Genomic DNA, 23,385 nt, shown 5'->3' with positions numbered 1-23,385 from the left:
ACAAATTTGTTCTGGAAGTCAGAAGTTTAAACAAAGTCCAAAATGGTTCTTGTCACTGGGCTGAAATCAAGGTGTTGGCAGGCAGTATTCTTTCCTGGAGGCCCTGGGGAGAATCCATTTTCTTGACTTTTTCAGCTTGGGGAGGCAGCTCACATTCCTTGGCTCCTGGCCCCTTTCCATCCTCAAAGTCAGTGATGGCCGGTCTTTCTCCCTTCGCACGACTCTGACCCGCCTGCCTCTGCCTCTCATGTTCAAAGACCCGATGGTGACACTGGGCCCGCCCAGGTGATCCAGGGTGAATCTCCCCAGCTCAAGACCCTTCGCTTAATCACTTCTGCAAAGGCTCTTTGCCACACAAGGTGACGCATGTACACGAGGTTCAGATGTGGATGCGGCCACGTCCTAATCTCCTGAATTTTTGTGGGGCCATTACCTGCCAGCTACACACATACATATATTATTTTATGCATAAGACATTTTTGAAAGAACACTGGTAAGGTACTATTAATAGTATGCCTACCATGAGAGCTGTTTAGGAGGATGGCACGGTAGAAAGCCCTGGCTGGCCATATAAGAGAGTTAAGTTCTTATTTACTACATAGGAAATCAATGGAAAATGTCTACAACGGAAGAGTCAAAAATACGCACATTACTCAGATCCACGAGCTGTAAAATTGCTAGAAGAAACAGCTAAAAGTGGTTGCCTCTGAGAAGAAGAAGGTGGAAGTAGGCGAGGAACAAGTGCATTTTTGTGAAGAGATGTTAGTCCTGTCTGACTTCTTAAATTATACGCATGTACCACTGTGAAGAAAATAAAGAGTAATTTTTGAAAAGAGAGAATGGGTTTGGGAACGAAGACTTACATCCCAGCTGCAGCCATCGGGTGGGCTTGGCCTCCATCCTCCTCCGTAAGAGTGCAGCTAAGTCCTTCCACCTCTATTACTCTATGAAACCATCACATCCCACAGAATAACCATCATCAGCTCCTCACACCCACACAGAGTTCCATCATCAGCTCTAAAAGTGGTACCTCCCTCCTCGCCCCCCCAACCACGCCCCTCACGAAATGTTTAATTCTCCCAGCACATCATTTCCACCAAGTCCTGCCCATGCGTGGCACAGTTCACCTCCCTTACATTCCTCCCAAACTGCATCTCCATGTGCCATGGCTGCCCACATTCCTAACCATGATGCCACTTGCTCATCAGTCCATCTCAGACCCAAGACCCACAACTCAACCGTCTCCTGCCCACACCCTCCTGCTGTTCAGCTCCCACCTCCGCCACCACACTGTCCCCAGTGCCATCCCTACCCTCTTCACCAACCCCAACGCCATCAGCACCCCCGGGGCCATTCACCCGAAGGCCTCGCCTCCACGCCTTCTCCAACCAGCACCAACTAGACCGTCACCCAAGTCTCACCTCAACAAGGGCCAGCACGGAATTATCCTCTTCCAGAAACAAAACCATAACAGCCCACAAATCCAAATTCTCCATCAAAAATGATCCTAACGTGATCACCATAAGGATAGACCATCCTGCTCCATCTCGAATCCTGTATTTGAACTGTGGACAAATATCTAACCATCTTGGCACCAGGTTCCTTCTTCACCCCTCAAGCTGGTAGCCTGATCTTCTTGTAGTGGACTTATCTGGTTCTTTCCTCTCCTTCCCAGGGGTTTTGTGGTGTTTGCACTGACCCCACCCCCTACCCTAGTCACAGAGTGAGCATGTGACCAGGCGGGGCCAACCAGAGGCCCCCCAGGAGCGTTTTGGTGCAGTGGAAAGATACTAACAATGATAGGATGTGAGTCAGGGGCTGCTGGCTGTGTTGGGGAAAGCCTGCCTGAGGGATGGAGATAGAGGGCTGGAAACTGAAATCACTGTCTGGGGGCCCCTGGATCCAGCTGTACCTGAAGGCTGGTCATCTCTGAACCTCCCCCAAGTAATGTGAGACTTTCCCTGCTTTGGTGTGAGTGAGTCTGTGCCTTGTGGCTGACGGCCATACGCTGACTCATACGCTAATCTCAACCTCCTGAAGTCTTACCTGGAAGGCCCGACTGCGTGGGTTCAAATTCTGGCTTAACTAGCAACAACTTTGCAACTTGAGGCATACCTGTGCCTCAGTTTTCTCAGCTGCAAAATGGGGAAAATGACACTTGCCACTTCACAGGCCTCTTGTGAGACTTAAAATGAGATGCATTAAAAATGGTTAACAGGGAATTCCCTGATATCCAGTGGTTAGGACTCTGTATTGCCACTACAGGGGGCCCAGGTTCCATTCCCTGGTGGGGGAACTAAGATCCAGCAAGCTGGGTGGTATGGCCAAAAAAAAAGAAAAAAAAACGAAAGAGAATGGACGAAATAACATTAAAATTATTACTTAAAAAAAAATGCTAACTAGAGTGCCTGACACAAAGAAAATACTCAATAAATTTTAACAATTATTGGTCCCTGAATAACCAAGCCCACAGCTTTCTCTCTCCTTTGCTGACATCCCTGGAGTGCCTGTGAGTGTACTTCACTTAGACAGGAGCTCACACTGATTACGATTCTTAACAACGCGCCAGGCCCTGTGGAAAGAGCTTTACAGTTTCAACATCCTGTTCATCTTTATACCTCACTCCAACCCTCTGAAGTGCAGACTATTTTTATCCCCATTTCCTAGATGAGAAGAATGAGGTAGGAGAGGTTAGCAAAGCTGCCCGAGGTCACACAGCACGTGGGTGGTAGGGGGAGCCAGCTATCAATACAGATCCAGGCTTGTCACCCTCTGGGGCCCCTGGTTTTTCACTCCATCAGGATCTCTTACAATTAGCAAGTGACCACTGTAAACTTTTAACTGCACTGTTAACTTTTGTTGCTTAATAACTCAGTCAGGTCTGACTCTTCTGCAACCCCATGCATGGACTGTAGGTAGCCCACCAGGCTCCTCTGTCCAGGGATTTTCCAGGCAAGAATATTGGAGTGGGTTGCCATTTCCTCTTCCAGGGGATCTTCCTGACCCAGGGATTGAACCCTGGAGTCCTGCCTTGGCAGGTTGATTCTTTACCACTGAGCCATGTTTTAACTTAGTGAAAGTGAAAGTTGCTCAGTCGTGTCTGACTCTTTGCAGCCCCATGGGCTATACAGTGCAGGTCAGAATACTGGAGTGGGTAGCCTTTCCCTTCTCCAGGGGATCTTCCCAACCCAGGGATCGAACCCTGGTCTCCTGCATTGGCAGGTGGATTCTTTACCACTGAGCCACGTTTTAACTTTGGGCAGGAACTCATCAGAAAACAAAGTTTCCAGGTCATCTCTCATTCCTGGTGAGGTTGATCGGCAGTGAGGGCAGGGGGAGGGGTGGTAACAGGCAATGCAACCTTCTAATCGTGGCACTCAGTGCCCTGCCCAATGCAGGAGCCATTCGCTCATGTAGTCATCCCTCTATTTGCTGAGCACCTACTGTGTTGGGCACTGTGCTAAGGGACATGCACTGCCTCCATCTCATCCTCAGAACCATCCTATAAAGTCTATGAAGTTGTTTCTACTACTATTCCAATTTCACAGAAGGATAAGCTGAGGCCTGGAGAGGTTAATTACCTCTCCAGAGTACTTCAGGGGGAAAGTCCCCGGGCAGGATTCTGAACTCAGCTTCATCTAACTCAGGAGTCCTTGCAAACATGGCAATGAACCTGAGTAGAACGGCCCCCAGCTGAGCTGTCTGTGCCCCTTGAGCCTGCTGATAACAGCCTCAAGGCTGAATTTCCCACTTGAGCTTAGGAGGAGGTGCAAACGCGTCCTGTGGGTGACAGAAGACAGGAGAGTATCGTGCGCCCCACACCACCCAATCATCCGCCAGGGTGGTGATAAACTTGGTAGGCTGGGGGCAGCAGAAAGCTAAAGGGAGGCGGCATGGCCTCCCAGACAGAGATGTTTATCTGCCACGTCTTCCCCCTCCCCGCCACAGCCTCTCTTGGTCACAAGACTGGGGCTGGATAAGGGGGCGGGGGAGGCCCCAGTGCCACTTTCTGATTGCTCATTCTCTCTCAACACGAGGGAGAGGATTGTCATCATACCATCATTCTGACTTCCAGAAACGTCATTCCCACCCAAACCACCAGCTGCCCATAGAACACCAAAAGCCACTGGCAACAAGCCAACAATCCTGCCATGCTGTCCCCCACTTCAAAGCCCATCTGCCGGCTCTGGAGTCACGGCAAGATGACTTGTGGCTGTCACACCACCCTCGAGGCTGGGGCACCACCAGCATGAGCGTTTATAATCACACCCAGTGCTGCCATTATGGTGGCCACATGGGCAGAGATGAGTTGAATCAGAGTCCTCTGCTCATATGTTATGGTTACCATGACACAGCCCCAAAAGTGGAGCGGGGGGAAATGGTTTTTACTCAAAATAGACACTGGTAAGGAGCTGAAGTTGTTCTTAGGAGCCAAAATGAGCTGATACAGAGTTCCATACAGGAGCATGCATTTCCGAACACAATGACTCAGGAGGAGTCCTGTCTTAGGGGGTTGGGGATGTGTGTGCAGCGATGGGCCATGTGGGAATCAATGGGCATCCCACGTCTGGGAGGCAGGCCACAGGGTCCAGGCCAAAAGCTCCCATGAGGCCCTGGTGGGGCCTGCTGTCTGGAAAGCCACAAGCCTGGATCTGATTCTGTCCCCACCCCTCCCCGCCCCAAAGTGACCCACGGTCCACACCTGTGTGATTTTCCGCTTTTCCAGCCTTCTCTATAGAAGAGTTCACAACTGCCAGCTCCAGAGCCTCTTCACTTACTCTCCCTGTGATCCCTGCATCTGGCCCCCACTTCACCCCCATATTTCTGAAAGGGTCCAGGGGCTCTGAGTGTTGGCCCCCCAAGAGGATACTGCAATGATTGCACTGGAACACAAGTCACTGACTTTTGGGGGAGCCCCTTATATTGCTGAATCAACAGACAAAAAGGAGTTATTTCATGGGCTGGAGTGACTAATCCCAGTTACCAAGGAGAAATTGGGTTGCTGGACACAATAGAAGCCAGGAAGATAATCTCTGGAACTAGCCGATTCTCTCAGGTACCTCTTAGAACTTCCATAACCAAAAGTAAGGGTTAATGAAAAACTATAGGAACCAAAAACAAATAAACAATAGAGCAAGGGGGGTGGGCCAAGGAAAACCGAGGACCAAGGATTCAGATTCCTTCAAGAATCAAGGGTTTTGGGTCACTCCACCAGGTAAAAGCTGGCCCTGCTGAGGTCCCAGCAGAATGCAGAGAACTTAAAGATGAGAAATGGGAGAAGGAAGCTGGATAGCAAATGTGGTCTTGTGAACAAATACAAAAATGAGAACTCTGGCAGTTTTGCATATTTTCTATTTACTTGATAGAGACGTGTGTTTGTTTGTACATGGTAACTATTTTTCTTTTTTTTCCAGCCATCTTCTCATTATTTTATAAACAAGTTGCTGGAAGTTAATTTAGTTTATTTAGTTAATTCAGTTGCGAATTACAGTCTAGTCTTTAGATAACAGAATATTCAGGGAGACTGTGATTGAATATGAGGCATTATTCATGCGGACAGTGATTGAGACAATTAGTGCTGGGACTCCCTGTTTGGAAGACAGGGTGAGAACAGTAAGCAGGAGAGCTGCTTTGATAGGTAGAGATACAACTATTCTGTTGTTGCAGGGGAGTCACATGGGTGTAAAAAGGAAGCCACTGGAAGCTGTGCAGCTGAAGCAGCAGACTGTGCCAGCGACTTGATTCACCCTTCATTGCCTGCTCTGTGAAGATGCAGCAAGGCCCTTTAAATAAGTCCCCTCTGCTAGCTGGCCTGACATCAAACCCCATCAGGAGAGGGCACTGCAGAAACACCGAAGGAGGAGGTGCTTTCTCTCCCAGAGCCAGAGTGCTCTCGTGGAGGACTCCTGCACTGTATACAACTTCTCCAGCAGCCAGATCCTATTGCCCCGGGCCTTCCCTAGTGCCCAGTCCTGTCCCATCACAGCTTCTCCGGTGCCCGGCTCCAGCAGCCAAGGCACTTCTCCAGCACTTTGGCTGTAGCAGTGTTTCACAGTCAAGAACAGCCAGCAGCTTCACTCAGTTCTCCTTTGGGGTAGTTTAGCAGCACTGTGCCTCCAGCAAGATAATTCCTCATGAACAACTTTCCTTGGGACCCAAAAGGATGGATTTCCATTGAGTTCTGGGAATGGGGGGTGGGGGTGGGGTGGGGAAGTGGGTGGGGGGGTACAGGCAGCACAAATTTCTAGCGAGTAGTGCCAACATGGCACTACGGTGACTTTTCTGTCATCCGGGGAGCCAGGGCCATGCCCTTTCCATCACGGTCAGGCTCTCAACCCTGGGGGCCTCTACCTTGGGCACTCTGTGGCCACCTTAGGTGTAGTGGCTGTTCTCATAAATGCTACTTCTGTATCCTTTGCAGTTCTCTTTACTTCTTACTGGTCAATCTTTCGATATTCCAATCCTGTTATGGTTAATAAGTCTTTATATTAAAACTTTCCTGTTCAAATCACTATGTGGTTTCTGTCTCCTGAATTGACCCTGACAGATATAGTCACCCACGGCCTCAAAGGGCCTTTTTTCCGTCCTTGGCATCTTTGAGCTCAATTCAGCCTCCTTGCCAGCTAGTCATTCTCGGCTTCAAGCACTCACTCAGCAATCATTTATTGAGTGTCATTGCCAGGCTGGGCCCTGGGTGAACAGGAGACCTCTGCTTCTGCAAGTTCACAAGCAAGGGGACTCTCTGGCTCTCTCTCCCCACTTGGCTCTATGCTCTTGGCCCTCAGGCCCCTCCGCTCTGTCTCCTGAGCTGGCTGGGGTCTTGCTCCCACTACTGCACAGTGGGCACCCCCTCAGGTCACACTCAGCTCCAGCTGTGCTCGAAATTCTCCTCTGCTGAGATCCCTGGCCTTCAGTGAGCGCAGACCTACTGCAAGGACTCCATCTTTATTCTCTGGACACCCCCACCCAGATGACTTGCAGTTACCTAAGATCCTACTCTTCTAGAACCAGAGGCTTCATGTTTCCTCTGGCTCTGCTCTCTGTGTGGAAGTGGCAGCACCTTACCTTCAGCTGTCAAAACCCAAAACCCGCCCCGGGGAGAACGGAGGCCCTGCCTCCTCCTTCCATCCCCGCGCTGCACCAGGCGCCTGACCCTCAGGCGTCTGACCCACAGGCACCTGTTCCCATCCCTGCCCTCCTGGCCCCCAGGAACCACAGGTCTAGACCTTGGCAGTTATCTTAGAACGCCACCTGTGATGTCTCTCCTTCCCACCCCAGCCTCTCAGCAAAGATTCTCCACACATGGCTTCCTCAATCAAAACCTATGATGCCTGATGAAAATGTTCTGAAATTGATTGTGGTGATGGTTGCCCAACTCTGTGAATGTACTAAAAACCATCGAATCGCACACTTTAAACAGGTGAACTATATGATTTGTGAATTATATCCTGACAAAGCTGTTATTTTTAAAAAACTCTCTGATGCCAGTGATTTTCATATACTGTAAAATCTAAACTCGGGCTAGTCTACACTGCTGGCTCACCAAGTTTGACCTCAGCCTACGCTCTGGCCTGGCCCCCACCTTGCCTGCGGACTCCATCATTCCAGGCCCCGGGCTCACATCCGCTGCTCCCACACCCTTGTGTCAACACTCACATCGTTCTCTCCTCCAAGGGGAGTGGTGGGGCGGGCTCCTCCCAGAGAGCCCCCTCAGGCCCCTTTTCCTCCATCCCTCAGCACCCCCACCCACTATCGCCTCTCCTCGACCATTTACCCAGGGGTCTGTAATCAGTTTGTTGTGTGGTCATTTAGCGTCTCACATGCAGACGGATGTGCGTGTTTTCCTAAGCACAAGAGGTCAGAGTCCTGCCCTGCACCTTGCGCTTCCGCCACCCGCCCCTCCCATCCTCCCGGGTCTGGGCGACCCTTGAGGCCAAGAGGACTGTGTGAAATCACTCCTAGGCAGCTGCAACATCCAGCACAGTGCTGTGGGGCCTAGAGTGACCCCCCCGCATCCCCCACTCTAGGGGTCGCTTGGCAGAGCTCTCCAAGGCACTGTGCTGAGAAGGCCCTTGCTCTACCTGCCCTAGGCCAGGGCGTACGCCTGCTGCGGGGTTTATGGGCCCCACAGGCCCCAGATGTCCAGGGCACCTGGGGTCAGGAGGCAACTGGGTCAGTGTGTCTGTGAACCATGGGAAGTAGGGGGAGCTGGCCTCCCTGTACTCAGGCCCTTGGAGGCTGGTCCCCAGCTTGCCTGTGACCACTGTCTCCCCACACCACCCATGTGATGGATGCCTGCCCGCCTGCACTTTGTCACACTCCTCCCAGGCCCAAACCAGGAGGTCCCCCAGAGGGCCTTCAGGGTCTGGGAGCCTCTGCTGGGGCACGGCCCCTTCCCACCCAGGGCAGGCGGAAAGAGAGTCTGCAGCTGTCAGAACCACCCACTGCTCCCTTGTTTCCTTTCTCCTACCCTCTGCCCCAACCCAAACCAAACCAATTGTAGAGGGGTAGGGGTGGGGAGCCAGGGGGAGGACGAAGAGCCCAGGATTCCAGGCGGCACGGCCGCCCCTGATGCAGCTCAGCCCTAAGAGGGCTCAGCCAGAACCCACCTCAAACCTCTGCCACGCAGACGTGGGCCTCACTTTACTAACCTGCAGAGTTGGGTGAATAAGAGTCCCTGCCTCCTAAGTCTGTTTTAAGATATGAGAGAATCTGAATCGAATGTTCAACATGATACCTGGAGCATGGTAGGCACTTAATAAATATTCATGGAGAAGGCAATGGCACCCCACTCCAGTACTCTTGCCTGGAAAATCCCACGGACGGAGGAGCCTGGTGGGCTGCAGTCCATGGGGTCGCTAAGAGTCGGACACGACTGAGCGACTTCATTTTCTCTTTTCACTTTCATGCATTGGAGAAGGAAATGGCAACCCACTCCAGTGTTCTTGCCTGGAGAATCCCAGGGACGGGGGAGCCTGGTGGGCTGCCGTCTATGGGCTCACACAGAGTCGGACACGACTGAAGTGACTTAGCATAGCCTAGCATAGCAAGGCCGGCGAAGTGTCCTTAGGAAACCTAGACTCCTACTTCACACCACACCCAAGAATGGCTCCTGCACAGCTGCTGTGGCCTGACCCAGAGTCCTCTCTCCCGTCTAATGCTGCGAGGCTTCCCCTAATCCCCCAGTGCAAAGGCCTTTGCAACCAGAATAAATAACATTTTTACCAGCACCCTTAACCTGCCACTGTCACCTAAGGCGTCACAGGTACACACTGACACACAGACTCACACACAGACACATGCAGAAAGACACGTATGCGCGCTCGTGAGCGCATGCACACAACACACACACACACACACACAGGCTCTGGGAACCTGGAGCAGGAGGATTCCCGGCGAGGCCTCCCCACACATGCAGCACACATTTCACCTAAAGTGCGGGCCAAAGAGGCATTTGGAAACCAGCTTGGGAACCTCATAACCATTCATAACATTGTTCTGAGAGAAAATACAAAACACGGCCCTATAAACAAACATTTGCAATAGAATTCCTCCAAGAGCTAGGAATTGCCTGTGCTAGAAAACTAACAGAGCAAGAAGAGGGAAACCACATAAACTTAGTTTGCCTCTGCAAAATTAATACCAATTACGAAAACATTTATGTGAACTGCTTACCATTTACACCTAATTACCAGGCAGCACAATTATGCATACCATTAAGGGTATGCTAGATTAATTATGCTGTACGTTTCATGCGATGACACCACCACACCCTCGGTCCACACAAGCCCCACTCCCCCTGTGACAGGGGAGCAAGAGCAGATCTGTACTAACCAGAGAAACACTGGTTTCCACCCTCGAATTGACAGTGGTCCCCACCCACCCCATCCCCAGCCAGAGACAGCCTGATTGGCCTTCTTGCCAACATTACCACCACAGGAGCCCCCGATGAGAACTCACCTGCCCCCACCCCCGCCAGAGCGTCCTCTGCAAGGCACAGATGCTTCAGAACTCTCCCCGTGGGCGTGGCTGCCTGTTGCAGGCCACCACGTGTGCCCAATGGCCACCACGTGTGCCTGCTTCCTGGGAAGCTGGCCTCACTGTCCAGGCCAAGGTCACCCAGAACTCATCTCCCAGAGAGATGGACCAAGGCCCTGCAGCCCTTTTCCAGGCACAGGAAGCCAGGTCCTGGGCAAGGTCCCACGCTACGGTCCACCCAGGACCCAAGCGGGTGAGAGCCTCTCCCACCCTCGCCTTCTATTCTCCACACAGCCAGGAGCCACTCTGCACAGACCTCCACCTCCCCTCCACTAATTCCCACTGAGCTCGAGAGACGCTCTTCAGATATACTGGGATGACCCAGGTTTGCAGAACAAGGGAGTCAATGGAACATGATTAAGTGGAACTTCCCAGGAACCTGGAACTCAAAACCCACTGGGGGTTGGGCCTCTTGGGAGGTGAACAGCAAGAGGAGGCTCAGCCTGTGAGACAGGAGACGAGGGGTTGTGCCTCCTGAGCGCCAGACAGGGGCCAGGCACAGCTGAACTGCAATCCTTATGCACCTGCGAGGCCAACTGTAGGAGCATTCTTTTAAAAGATACATGAAACAAAGCATGCAAGTTGAGTGCAAGAAGCAGGGCTTTTGAAACAAACAACACAAGCCTGGAAGGTGGTTTCCACTTTGCAGACGGCAAAACTGAGGCTAAGGGAAGTTAAGTCATCTGCCTGAGGGGGACGTGGCTAGGAGGTGGCAAGGCTGAGGTGAAACCACTGCCCGTCCAGCGCCAAGCCTGGTGGCCCTGGTGCAACGCCATGCCGCCTCTCGCCTCTGCCTAGGTTCAGGGATGCTGACCTGGCTCATGCCGTTTTCTAGACACTCTTTAGAAACAGCTTCTTCCTAGGATACACAAAAGACTCGTATTTCTATTTTAGAGAAACAGTTTTTGTTTCTTTTCTGTTTGCTTACCGACACTGCAAACAAACACTACAAGCACTGCAGAGACACCATCCTCTTCGCTCCTACCTTGGCAGACCTGCCTCTGAATGGAGGGTGGATGTCAACTTTGCAACTCCAGGGGGTGATGACAACTCCCTCCAGGTCGTGCAGTGGGAATTGAAGAACAGAGTCTAGGCCTTGCGGCTCATCGTTTGGGGGAGCTCCTGAGAAGCAAAAGCCCCTGATCAAGGGCCCCAGCGTCAGGATCCCCAGTGCATGTGGTACAAACTCCTGGTTAAGTCACTTCCATCCTTAAAAATCTAGAAGGATGGCTACCAGTTATGGAGAAAAAAGCACCTGCCTTTCTAATCCATCCGCTGGACACTGCACCTCCCTGGGACCCCCCACATCCAGGCCTCTCTCACCTTCCTGGCTCAGCCCAGGCTCCAGCAGCGTAAAAATCCTAAGCACCGCCCTCAAGTCCCAACTCCAGCCCCGCCTCCCATGGGAAGCACTCCTAGATCTCTCCTAGACTCCCTCCACCTGCACCCTCTCAATGGATGGCACCCCCGCCCCGCCCACCAGGCTGGCTGAGCCAGCTCCCTCACCCTCTCCATCATCCAGCCACTCCCACCTAAATGCCTCACAGAACAGCCCTCCTCTTCCTCTGCGCCTGCGCTGCTGCTCCCCTGGACTCCTGCACCAGCCTTCTGCCTGGGCAATCTGTCCCCAGCCTCAGCTGCCCAATTTCTCCTCCCTGATGCCCCTGGACCATCTTTCTGATACACAAACACGGGCATGGTACTCCAAGCCCAATGCTTATTGATGGGTAACGTCCCAGCCTTCTGTCCAGCTCTGCTCAGCCCTCCCAGCCTCACATCCCATGGTTCCCATCACCCTTCACTCTTGCCGCACCAGGGGAGAAAATGCCCTGAACCACTTAGCTAACTGCTGCCCACTCTTCAAGACTGAGCTCCAGCCTCACCTCCTTAAGAAACCTTTCTCGGATCTTCTCTCCCCATTTGCCTGAGATGTCCCTTCTCTGAGCTCATGGAATGCCCTGGGCACATGCCGCAGAGCTCTCTCCACCCACCTATGACGTAATGGTCACCTTGCCAGACTCTCGCCTCCACTGCAGACACCCTGAGGACCGGCTTAGTCCTCTTAATATTTTTGTAGCCAGTGCCTGACACATAGTAGGTCTTTAGTAAATTAATAAATAAACGTTATTTGTGGATCTGAAACAAGGAGCCTCTGGAGAGAAAACTTAAGAGCTGCCAGGCCTGTCGAGTCGGGGCCCCAGTCTCTCACCAGGCCATCTCAGAGTCCAGGCTACACAGAGGGTGTTGACCAAAGAAAACGCAGAGGCGACTGCCCTGCCCCACTGGGCTTCCCAGCTGAGCTGCCAGTACCAGGCAGGCCCTCAGGCCACCACTAGTTGGGCTGGGAACCACAGGCCTGGGGAGGATGGCAACAAGCACCACATTGTTGCTGGTAATAAAACCATTAGGAAGCAGTGCTGTGCGCCAGCTGCCAGGCCCGGCTGAGGTCTAGACCCTCCCATGCCTGTGGGCCAGGGGGTAGAGCTGGCCCTGCCAGCGGGCCCAGCAACCAGAGCAGAGGCCAGTCCCTGCTCTGGACCCAAAGAGAGCAGAGGGCAGGAAGGGAGAGGGCCCAGGGCTTGAGGAACCTACTTGGTTCCTGGGTGGGCCTGGAGTCTCAAGAAACTGACCAAAGTACATCAAAATTAAAGACCCAGAGATGAGATGCCCAGGGCTGGAGATCAACCAGCTAAATCTGGGCTTTACAGAGGAGGAAACAGAGGCCCTGCAACCCCTCAGGGGTGATGAAGATGACAGACAACACATGTGGGGTCTTGGAAGACAAGGGGGCCTTCGAAGGGGTCATCTCGCCCAGTCCCCAGATGTACCCCTGTCATGACCCAACTAACAGAAAAGGAATGCACACCACCTGAGTACCTACTATGCGCCAGGTGCAGTGTTGATGTCATCATCAATATTTCATTAGATTCAAGCAATACCAGTAAGAGGCAGATGCTCCTCTTATCCCTGATTCACAGATGAAGCTCCCAGCTCAGAGACCTCTAGGTCTCTCAGTTACCATAGGAGTAGCAGGGTGAGATGCAGATCAAGGTCTGCCCACCCTCTGGTCACTTCTGTGCCCTGCACATCTGTCTCCTGGCAACCTGGGACAAGGGGCGGTCCGCAGAGGGACCAGTTTGCTTCCATGCTGATGCTAATGGTCCTTTTATTTATCTTCCAGCCTCACTTCAGAGATGGGGTGGGGTGGGACCGGAGAAGTCCACATACCCTTTCTCCAGTCTCAGGGGGCAAAGCAAGCTCCAAGTTGGCACCCATGGTCCGGGGCTGGGCAATCCGATTGTGGAAGGGGGAGGTGGGCGCTGTTGCCAAGCAACCAGCAGAGGAATTTGTATCCGCCCCTCCTCACCTCTCCACTCTGTCACCTGGGTCACTGCCACCTGCTCCTGGGCCTCCAGATCAGAGTCGGGCACAGCTTGAGCCCACATGCCAGACGAGTTCCCCAGGCCTCCCCTCTGCCCCTGGCAGGGCCTCCTGAAGCGCCATCTTGTCCTCCCTGCATGTGGCTCCCCAGGCTATGCCAGGGCTGGGTCACCTGAGGTCCACACCGGGACCATTTGGGTCACAAGAGCAACCAGACTGAAGATCCTCGATGATTAGCTTGTCATCCTGGTCAGATCTGAGAGCTTCCCGTCCCTACCCTCTAACACGAACTTGGTCTGCAGCCCCGACGTGAACTGGGGTGCTGCCAGCTGCCTGTTTTCCTGCTCTCACCCAACCCCAGCCAGTCCAGGCCTTCGCTTGGAGACCTCAGGGTCTGCAATAAATCTCCCTGCAACCTTTCCAGAAAATACAAGTACCTGAGTAGCTCCACCCTTTGCTGTCACTCTCCAAGCCAGTTTCACATCCATTATAAAAGGGCCCACCCTTCAGGCCTAAGGGTGACTCAAATTTTTTTCAACTTCTTATCCAGAAGCTTCAGAAGTGTGGTTTTATTTTTGCTGTGGTCATTAAGAAAGGAATGCATGTGCCTTTACGTTGTCACAAAGGTTACAAAAGTGTATAAAGTGTATAACCAAAATGCTGACATGCTTGCTGGGTGATCCTTCTAGAATGACTTTTTTCTAAGCATGCGCTAGCCTATACATGTGCATACTGGTATACATTTTAAAGGAACTTGACAAAAATGAGATCAGACTCTGCACACTGCTTGTAGGGGTGACCTCACACCATATCATGGAGATCCAACATGTCAGAATAGACACACTGAGTATCCCATTTCAAAGGCTTTGGGAGAATCTGACTCGATTCCCTTTTATCCATTAACTTAGGTACCCTTTCAGAGTCTACAAAATAAATCACACAGGACCATGCTTTCAAGAAGCCCTTTGCCAACAGGTTCTGCTTTGCTGGAGGATCTCAGTTGCCTGGCATGGGTCCAAGCACCCTTGCCTGCCCCTCCCTGGGTCCTCTGGGGAAACTCTGAGGGAAGGCAAGCTCCCAGCCTCCCAGCTCAGGTGTTCCTGGGCATTCACCATGACAGAGCCCACATCCAACTCACAGCCCAGTCAACTACAGATCTGACCCCGTTAACGTCCTTCTGAGCATCGTTTAACCTTCTGAAGTAAGAAGCACCAGGCACACCAGGATCAAGCTGATCTATTAGGTCTAGAACACCTTCTGCACTGACCCCAGGAGCCATCTACCTAGCAGCACAGCAGGAAGAGCACCCGATTAGCTGCCAGGACACCCAAGTTCCAGCCGTCCCGTTACGAGCTGTGAGAGATGGTCCTCCATCCCCTCTGTGCACCCAGAAGGAGCAACCAACAACTGGCCCAGAATTAAAGATGACCTTGACATTTGAAACAGAAACAGAGAGGGAAGATCAATAAGGATGACAGTGAGCAGGGCCATGACCTCAGGAAAGAGAAAATAGGAACCTGCTTATAGATGTAAATAAGGCTGGGAAATCCTGGAGGTCAGGGGGGACCAGAGCAGGATGGGAATGGGCAATGCGGAGCTGCATTTGAAAAAAAAAATTTGCATTCCCTGCTGGGATTTGGCTAGGAAAGCCCCGGGCGCCCACACCTCCTCCCCCTGTCTCTGTCCTCCAGACAAGCAGGGCTGTGATGTGATCAGCAAGGGAGATGTGGCCTGGCGGGCCCTGGCTGTCCTTGCTGGGGTTGCCAGTCACACCTGGGGGCATCTCTCCTCCAGGTGGGGGCTCAGTTCTGCTGCATGTGGAGGAGGGAGGTGAGATGGCATGGCAGTCAGGGTCTGCGGCCCCCCCTTCCCCTTCCCTGTGCTCTCGGCCCCTGACAAGAATGATGTGGGTGCTGCAATGCCTCAGCCTGGGGCAGGGGATGCCTCTGGGAGGCCAGGTCAGGGACCCTCCTGCCGCCCATTCACATCACGCTCCCATCACTGACAGAGACACAGCCCCGCTGGTGTTCCCCTTAATTGCCACGACACCCCGGGGTTGCTGTAATTTAAACCCTGCTCTGTTTCCCTGAGTCTGAGCTCTTAAGCTTCAGTCTACAGAACATAAAGGAATCATCAAGATCCTACACCAAACGAGCTCAGCTGGCCCCTTCCCCTCCCTCCCTTTCTTCTTCCTCCCTCTCTTCTCCCCCACCACCCTCCAGAGCCACCACAAGCAGGGAAGTTCGAAGTGAGTCCCCACGGGCCACATCGGAGCTACAGGGCACAGAGGCCCACTGCCCTCAAATCAGCATGGGGCCTCAGGCTGGCTTCCAGCACACGGAGGCCCCACTCACTGCCCCAGAGTCTCCGCCACACTCCAGCCACCTTATCCCATGCAGCCTGGCTTCCTCTCCTTGGTCAGGAAGCCCCATCTCTGTGCTCTCAGGCTCATCACAGGTGCCACCTCCTCCAAGAAGTCTTCCCTGATCTCTCCAGTTGGTTGTCACCTCACTGTCCTTCGAGCATTTTGTGTCTCCCTCTCCCTCGACCTTGGTCTGTGGCCATTAATTACCTGGGCACACCCTAAACTCACCATGTACCCTCTCAAAGCCCAGCACAGGGTCTGGTCCACAGGATATGCTCAGCGAGTCTCTGGTACATAGAAGTAAACAGGCCGCACTTGGTATAGAATCCGAATAAAGAGCTGAAACTGGCGTGAGGGATTGTAGGTGGACACAAAGACAACCTGTTGACTGTGATCTGCTAAACTCTGGAAGGATTGCCAAATGGCGCTGAGGAGCCTCCCTCCTCTGAAGACATTTCAATCAGAATCAGCGCTTTCCTCATCTGTCCAAGATTTTGCACACAGAGGGGGGAAAGCGGTCAAAACTTCCAGAGCACTTCCTGCAGCACCAAGCCACTCGAACTACCTGATGATGACGATCCTCATGCTGAGCGCCTGCACTCTGCCAAGGGCGATGGGCATTAACTCGTTTTATCCTTCCAACAACCTGTGCATAGAGCCTGGTCTCGTTTCCACGTCATAGGTGAGGAAACAGAGGGTTGAAGAAATTGCGCTTGTCCCAGATCCCACAGCTGGAAGCTGAATGCAGCTCCCTCCGACTCCAGGGCCCTCACTTGGGCTGCCTCAGACAGGCTCATGTCAAAGCAAGTCTCTGTCCCCACGCAGCTGCACACCGCGTACACAGAAATATGCAGAGACACACGTGCACCACACCCTGTCTTGCCCACACACTTAGCCAAGGGACACACATGCAAATCTCTGACACTGCATGGATCTCAGATCTAGTAGGTTGTTTGTTTGTTTGTTTGTTTTTTAAGGAAAAAGAGTCAAAGAGAGAAATGCCTGAAAATGAGCCTTTAAGATTTGAGTGGAAAGGAATCTGGCACCTTTGGTTTACTATTAAAGCCCTGCTCAGCAGCAGCAAAGTACACAGGCCCACAGAGATGCCCGGCTTCCAAGCACGCTGCTGCTGCTAAGTCACTTCAGTCGTGTCCGACTCTGTGCGGCCCCATAGATGGTAGCCCATCAGGCTTCCCCGTCCCCCAAGCACACTACTCTCCACTAAACACCAAAAGGGAAATGGAAACAATTTCTACAGGCCATTCCTTGGTCCTGACTGTTGCCTGTTTCCAAGCGGAAGGCCAGAGACACTTAACTATCAGTGGGGCATGGGACCGGGCAAGGGGACCCAGGCACCAAGACAGGGACCCCAGGATCAAGAGAGCAGAAGGTGGCAGGAAGTGCTGAGGGAGGGGAGCATGTGATGGGCAGGCAGTTGGCCCTTCTGGCCTCAGGCTCTGGGTAGTACTACCAACCCTGGAAGTAACCGGGCCTGGCTCCACACCCAAACAGCCCCCAACCCAGCCCAAGTGCTCCCAGAGCTTCAAGTTGTCTTTCAACCCTAAATTCTAGGGCTTGGATTCTAATGGTAACATTTCAGGCAGAGGATGGGGAGAGGGTGGTCTATTTTTAACTCACCCATTAGAGAGCTGGCAACACTGCTCTCAGAGTCCCCTTTCTATCTGGCTCCCAAAAAAACAGGAGCCTTGATGGAGTCCTGGCTCATGCTGAAAAAGAATCTGTTTTTCAGGGGGGCTTGAGCCTAAGGAGCCTAAGTAGGCAGTGACTGTTTGGGGAAGGCGGAGCAGAAGCAAGATGAAGACAGCCCGGCCATCAACCGTGCAGCTAGGGAGAGGCTGAGGACGTAAACACAGATGTGCAGCAAGTTTCCTCACTATCCAGGAGACACCTTGGAAGCCCCACAAAATGACCAAGGGGACCCAGAGGTGGCCAGGGCAAGAGTCCTGTCCCGTGGAGACCATGAACCAAGAGGCGACACTGACACGGAGTGTAGGAGACCAGGAGACCTGGAGCAGGAGGCAGTCTAAGCTCCCCAGAGGGCAACTGTGGCCCTGCTTCTTCCCAGCCAGGTCATCCCGGGCCAGGATTTTATAGCTTCTCCTGTCTTCCTTGCAGGCTTTTTCAGAGGACCACTGGCATGAAACTAGGAGCATCTCTTGTTCTAATGAGGTGACTCTGGGTGGGCTCTGGGATGGGGACTGGTCCCCAGAGAAACCAAGAAAGGATGAGAAGGTTTGGAGTTTCAGCCTGAAGATCTACAATGAACTCAGACGCTCACTGCAAACTGGACTCGGAGGAAATCTCAGAAATTGTGCACACACACACAAATGCCCATGTAAACCTACAAAAGGACACACACATGTGAGGGCTTAACCAGAGGCTAAACTTTTACATCCTTTGTGGAGTCAGATGTGACGGACCTGTTTCCTGAAGGTCCCCCACCCTTCACATCACCAGCTCCCTTCAAAGGCCCACCCCTCAGGAGGCCCCGCTCTCACTCAGACCTCCTCTCCTGAGAAGTCCTTCCTGATTATCCCTGTGTGGTAGAAATAAGACCACCCCACCTCCCTTCCTGGGTCTGAAACTACACCACTGGAATCAGAGCCATAGAATTTAAAAGCTGGAATGGGCCTTCAAGCTGCAGTCCAACCCCCACCCTACAGAAGAATCTTGTCCACAGACACCCTGACACATGGCCGTGGTTGTCCTCTCCTCTGCTTCTCCAGTGCTTAGGGGGTGGGGGGAGGAGGGGAGGAGCCCTTGCCCAGTGAAACTGACACTCCTTGAATTCGAGAAGGAATTCACCTTTTTGAAGGCTGGTTTCCTATTGCGGGTCCATGAGCCTGGGAAGGAGGACAAGGAGAGCCTCGGTCCATCCGGGCCAGGAACTGTGCATTTGATGAGGAGCTGAAGACAGGCCCAAGGACCTGGACAAGAGGCTGGAGAGGAAGCCAGGGCCCAGAGGAGTGGGGCCCGGGGAAGGGAGGCGGGCAGGTGCCAGACCCGCTGCACAGGTTTGCCTGGGCCCCTGCCTGCGTGCGGCACATGTGAACACATGCACACACATGCACACAAGACTCACACTTTTCACAGAGTTGCCTGTCAAACAGCCCAACCAGGGCCTCAGTGGGACCTGGAGGCAGAGGGGGACCACTTTGTCCCAGAAACCTAACAAGAACTCCCAACAACCCAAACCTCCTAACCCAGGCAGCTCAGGAAACCAACCAGGAGACCGGCCCCTGCCAGCACAGGGGACGGCCCAAGGAGGGTCCGCCTGACAGCTGGGCTCCTCAAATCCCACAGGCCAGTCCTAGCACTCCAAGCATCGCCCAAGGAGAAAAGCTCCCTCGGCTGCAGCTGTCACATCTGCCGGGAGGGAGCAGGCACAGCGTAGCAGCACCTGATCCCAGGATCCCTTCACAGCCGGCCAGCCCAGGAGGCCTGGTTCAGCCGCTGGCGGCCCTGGCTGAAACATGAAGACGGAACAGTCCCCCAGGGATGCTGATGGCAGTCTCTGGGCACGGCAGCGAGGGGCAAGCTGGGTCACAGGGCGGCGGGCTCCTCTCCCGCAGCCTCCTGTCCCTGCTGGTTTGGGAGGGGGCGAGTTGTGTAGCTTCGGGGCTCAGGGCCCTTCCTCCCTGCCTGACGCAGGCCAGAGCTGCCCAGCTGGGTGCAGGACGCCATCTTGGGTCAAGGTGCAGCCACAGGGGGCTCCCCTTCGCGAGCGGGGGGGAGGGGCGGGGGGGAGCCCCTGAGAACCAGCGAGCCCCTCACTCCCCACCCAAGGTGCCAACACCTACTCAACTGGCTTTGCAGTAGAGACAAGGAAGGACGGAAGGGATGGAGAGAAAAGGGGGAAATAACAGGGGCTGGGGGGTGGGGGGAGAGGGAAGGGAGTGGGTGCCCCAAGAAGGGAGGCTCCAGGAAAGCGAAATGCAGTTTGGCAGCCCGAGGGCCGCGGGCCCCAGCGATGGGGGGCTGGGGGAGGCCGGGGGCGGGCCCTGGACTCCGGCCAGCCCCTTCGGAGCCGAGGGGAGGGAAGGCAGGGCGGCCTGGGGGAGGGGAGCTGGGGTGAGGGCGGGACACGGCCCGAAGCCGCCTGCGGCTCCGAAGCTTGGGGTCTCCCGGGGCACTGGGACGTAGGGGCCGAAGACCCCGAGCCGCAGCTTCGGCGAGGCCTCGTCCTTCACCGTGCAGATGCGAAGCTTTCAAGGACACGTCTGCACCGGCCCAGCGGGGGTGCGTGTGCGTGAGTGTGTCCGCGTGCGTGTGAGTGTGTGCAGGCGGGTGGGTGCTGCTGTAGGGGGCGACCCTGGGCGCCCCCGCCCGCAACGCCCCGGGCCCCGGCCCCGAGGCTACCACCCCCCTGCGTTTTCCGGTCCCCGCGGCCCGGGTCCGGGATCTTCGCCCGCCCCCGCCCCGCCCCCACACTGCGGCGCCGCCACCGCCACCGCCACCGCCACCGCCGCCGCCGCCCCGGCTCCCACGGCCCGCGGCGGGGGCAGGGAGGAGCCAGGCACGACGTCCGCCCCCCCCCGCCCCCCCGCCCCGCGCGCGCGCCGCTCGACTCTCAGCGGAGAGGTGTGCCCCCCAACTGGCACTCTCCCCACCCCCGCCGCCCCTCCCAGATCCGCTGGCACCCCGCACCCCCAGCCACAGGTGGCCGGAGGAAGATCGCTGCGCAGCGCTCCCCGGCCCGGCCCCCCGATCACCCCTCGGCCCGCCCCCCGGGGGCCTCCCGGGTCCCCCCGCCCCGCCGGGCCGAGGAGGGCCGGGAGCCGGGGGGGAGGGGCGGGGGGCCGGGTCGTGCCAGGCTGCCATTTTCTGCCGCCGCCGCGGAGCCTGCGCGGGGCCCGGCCCCCGCCCCCCTCCCCCGCTCCCTGCGGGCCGCGGCGGGAGCCGATTATTCCGGGTCGGGGTCCGCGCCCTCCAGCGCCCCGGCCGCAGGCCCCAGGCTGGGCCCCGGGGCGGGGGCAGGCACGGCCCGGAAGGCGGGGGCGGCCAGGCCGGGGCCCCTGCGGCAGCGCCTAGCCGGGCACCGAGGCTGAGGCCGGCGGCGGAGGGGGGCCCCCGGCGGCATTGTATAGACTTGAACTTGAGCCCGGAGCCGGGCGGGGGCGCGGAGGGGGCTCCGAGCCGGGAGCGGGCGGGACGGGAGGGGGCGCCTGGCGAGCCCGCGGGGACATAAACAAACCCTCCAATCCCCCGCGCCGCCCTGGCCAGCCCGGCCCGCCGTCGCCGCCCGCAGCCCTGGCCCCGCGAGCGCCCGGCGCCGAGTTGCGGGGGTCCGGGAGCGTGCCCCGAGCCGGGCACTGCCCGCCACCGTGCCCCCCGCCCGGCTACCCTCCTCCCCGCCCGCCTCCGGGCCGGCCTCCCGGGCCGCCAGCAGCGGCGCTCATTACCGTGTGGCCGGTGGGGTCGGGCCGGCCCGGCTGCGCGCCCTAGTGCCGCGGCGCCGCGTCCCGGCTCGTCCTCTGCTCTCGCCGCCGCCGCCGCCGCCGCCCGCGCGCCCTCCCTCCCTCCCTCCCGGCCCGCCTGCCTGCCTCGCTCGCTCGCTCCCTCCCTCCGCTCGCTGTCGCGCTCCCTCTCTCCGCCTCCTCCGCCGGGTCCCCCCCTCCCACCCCTTCTCTCCGCCTTCCTCCTTCCCTCCCTCCGGCCGCCCGCGGGCCCAGGCCTCCGCCCGCTGCTCGCCCCCCGCGGCCGCGCTGGCCCCGGCCCCGGCGCTGCGGAGCCGGCCCGCGAGGCAGCGCCGGCTTGGGGGCCCCGGGGCGCCGCGGCGGGAGCGGCCTGGGCGCGCGGCCGGTCCTAGCGCCCTCGGCCCGACTTCCCGGCCCCTACGTCCCCGCTGGGGGTCCCCGCACGCTGCGGTTCGGAGAGCCGGACCCCGCAGCGCCCCGACCCTGCGCAGGGCCCGGGCACCCCACCTCGGCCGCTCTCCCGGGCCACTCCGCCGGGGGCCTGCGGTAGCCCTCACCACCACCACCCCGACTCTGCGCGGGGCGCCCCGCTACCTGGCGCTGCCTCTGCGCTGGGTCCCCGCATCCAGCACTGGCCGCAGGGACAGCGGCCCCTCCTCTCCCGCGGCCGGTGTCAAGTGCCTCCCCCCGGCAGCCCACGGAGCCCCCGGCGGCCTTCGCCCTGCAGTTCTCCCGACCTCCACCAGAGCCCACTGCACTCTGCCTGCCTCAGCACTGGGGCTGGGGACAGCAGCGCCGGCCCATCCGCGTCGCAACCCCCACGCCACCCGCCACCCCCGCCAGGTGCCGCCGCCGAGTGGAGGCCAGTCCATTCAACAGGGCCAAGGTCGGGGCGCCGGGCCTATCCAGGCCGTCGTGGAGGCTCGAGCACCTCTATTGGATGAGCCTCCCTTGAAGGAAGTGAGCTCCCCGTACCTTGAGGTGTCCAAGTAGAGTTGAGTGCCCTCAGTTGGTCAGTGGAAGACTGAAAGATTCCTTGGCTGGGAGGTGGAACTAAATGACATTGAAGATCCCTTCCAGCTCTAAGATTCCGTGCACACACCTACACTCCACCCTCGTGCTTACTCACCCCGTTGCCAGGAGGGTTGGTCTCATTTCCCATAGAGTTCCCAGGGCTCCAGGTTTCTGACTTGGGGCATCTCTGTCTACTTACATCAGCACCACGACTCTCACTCTCCCAACCCTTACTCTCCCAACCGTCACCAGTAGGCTTGGCCCCCTCACTCGCCTCCCCTCTTCTGCCTGTACCCCCACCAGTCATCTCCCACAGTGTACTCCTATTCCACCCAGCGCTTCATCTTTATTACAGCGCTCTGAGCTCCCTGGCCCAGGACGTAGTGTGCCCCCTTCTCCAGGCATCCATCACCCTCTCTGCTGAAACCAGTCCTTCTTTTCCCTCTGCCCCGACTAACTTCAGCCCTTCAAGGGTCACAGCAACAGTTACCTAACTCTTTGGGACATAGAGCTGAGCTTTCATCCAAGAGATTCCCTTCCAGAAGTCCTCTAATGCTTCCAGGTCCTTCAGTCTGCCAACTCCCCTCGCCTCAAGGTCAGAGACCACTCCCTACACAGTTTTCAGTGTCACCCTCATTCAAGGGGTCACCCCACGCCACTGGTGAGAGGTCCTGCTATCTGTGGGCTCTACCTGGACAGTTCCAGAGACTTAAGATGTTCCTTCCATCTTAAGTGGTCTCTGAAGACAGAGACCACCTCTGTCACCTCTTGGTGACAAAGCTTGGCACAAGCTTTGGCTGAATGAATATGCGCATTGCAGACTCCTTGCCACTTTGCTTTCAGCATCAAGGTGGACATCCATAGACATGCTAAAGCTTGGCTAAAGGGAAGACCATGTTTAGAAAGATAGTTGCCATACCTTCTAGTTCCTTAAAGTGTGAAAGTGTTAGTTGTTCACTCGTGTCTGACTCTTTGCAACCCCATGGACTGTAGCCCACGAGGCTCCTCTGTCCGTGGAATTCTCCAGGCAAGAAAACGAGTTCGTAATCATTCCCTTCTCCAGGGGATCTCCACGACCCAGGGAACGAACCTGGGTCTCCTGCACTGCAGGCGAATTCTTTACCATCTGAGCCACCAGGGAAACCCTAG

At 56.0% G+C, this 23,385-nt stretch overlaps 2 protein-coding genes across 3 annotated transcripts in view; one reads left to right on the top strand and one right to left on the bottom strand.

The window, feature by feature from the left end:
• DNMT3A (DNA methyltransferase 3 alpha) overlaps positions 1 to 21,947 on the bottom strand; it is a 97,749-nt gene extending 75,802 nt beyond the window's left edge. Inside the window, exon 1 of one of the 2 annotated variants that reach the window (XM_055540760.1) lies at positions 21,817 to 21,947. The gene's annotated coding sequence lies outside the window, so the exon portion shown is untranslated. Of the gene's footprint in view, positions 1 to 21,207; positions 21,313 to 21,816 lie in introns of those variants that run through there. The other variant, XM_055540758.1, reaches the window with a different exon arrangement.
• LOC129623840 (proline-rich protein 2-like) lies at positions 19,739 to 22,599 on the top strand. The gene is made up of 6 exons (XM_055541753.1): positions 19,739 to 19,876; positions 20,109 to 20,321; positions 20,434 to 20,840; positions 21,054 to 21,249; positions 21,478 to 22,182; positions 22,540 to 22,599. Exons 1-6 carry the CDS (start codon positions 19,739 to 19,741, stop codon positions 22,597 to 22,599), a joined length of 1,719 nt encoding a protein of 572 aa, XP_055397728.1.
• Positions 22,600 to 23,385: the final 786 nt, after the last annotated feature.

Source organism: Bubalus kerabau, chromosome 11, assembly GCF_029407905.1.
Source record: "Bubalus kerabau isolate K-KA32 ecotype Philippines breed swamp buffalo chromosome 11, PCC_UOA_SB_1v2, whole genome shotgun sequence".
NCBI classification, from domain to species: domain Eukaryota; kingdom Metazoa; phylum Chordata; class Mammalia; order Artiodactyla; family Bovidae; genus Bubalus; species Bubalus kerabau.
Note: the sequence above shows the minus strand (reverse complement) of the source record. Positions and strands in the feature narration are given on the sequence as shown.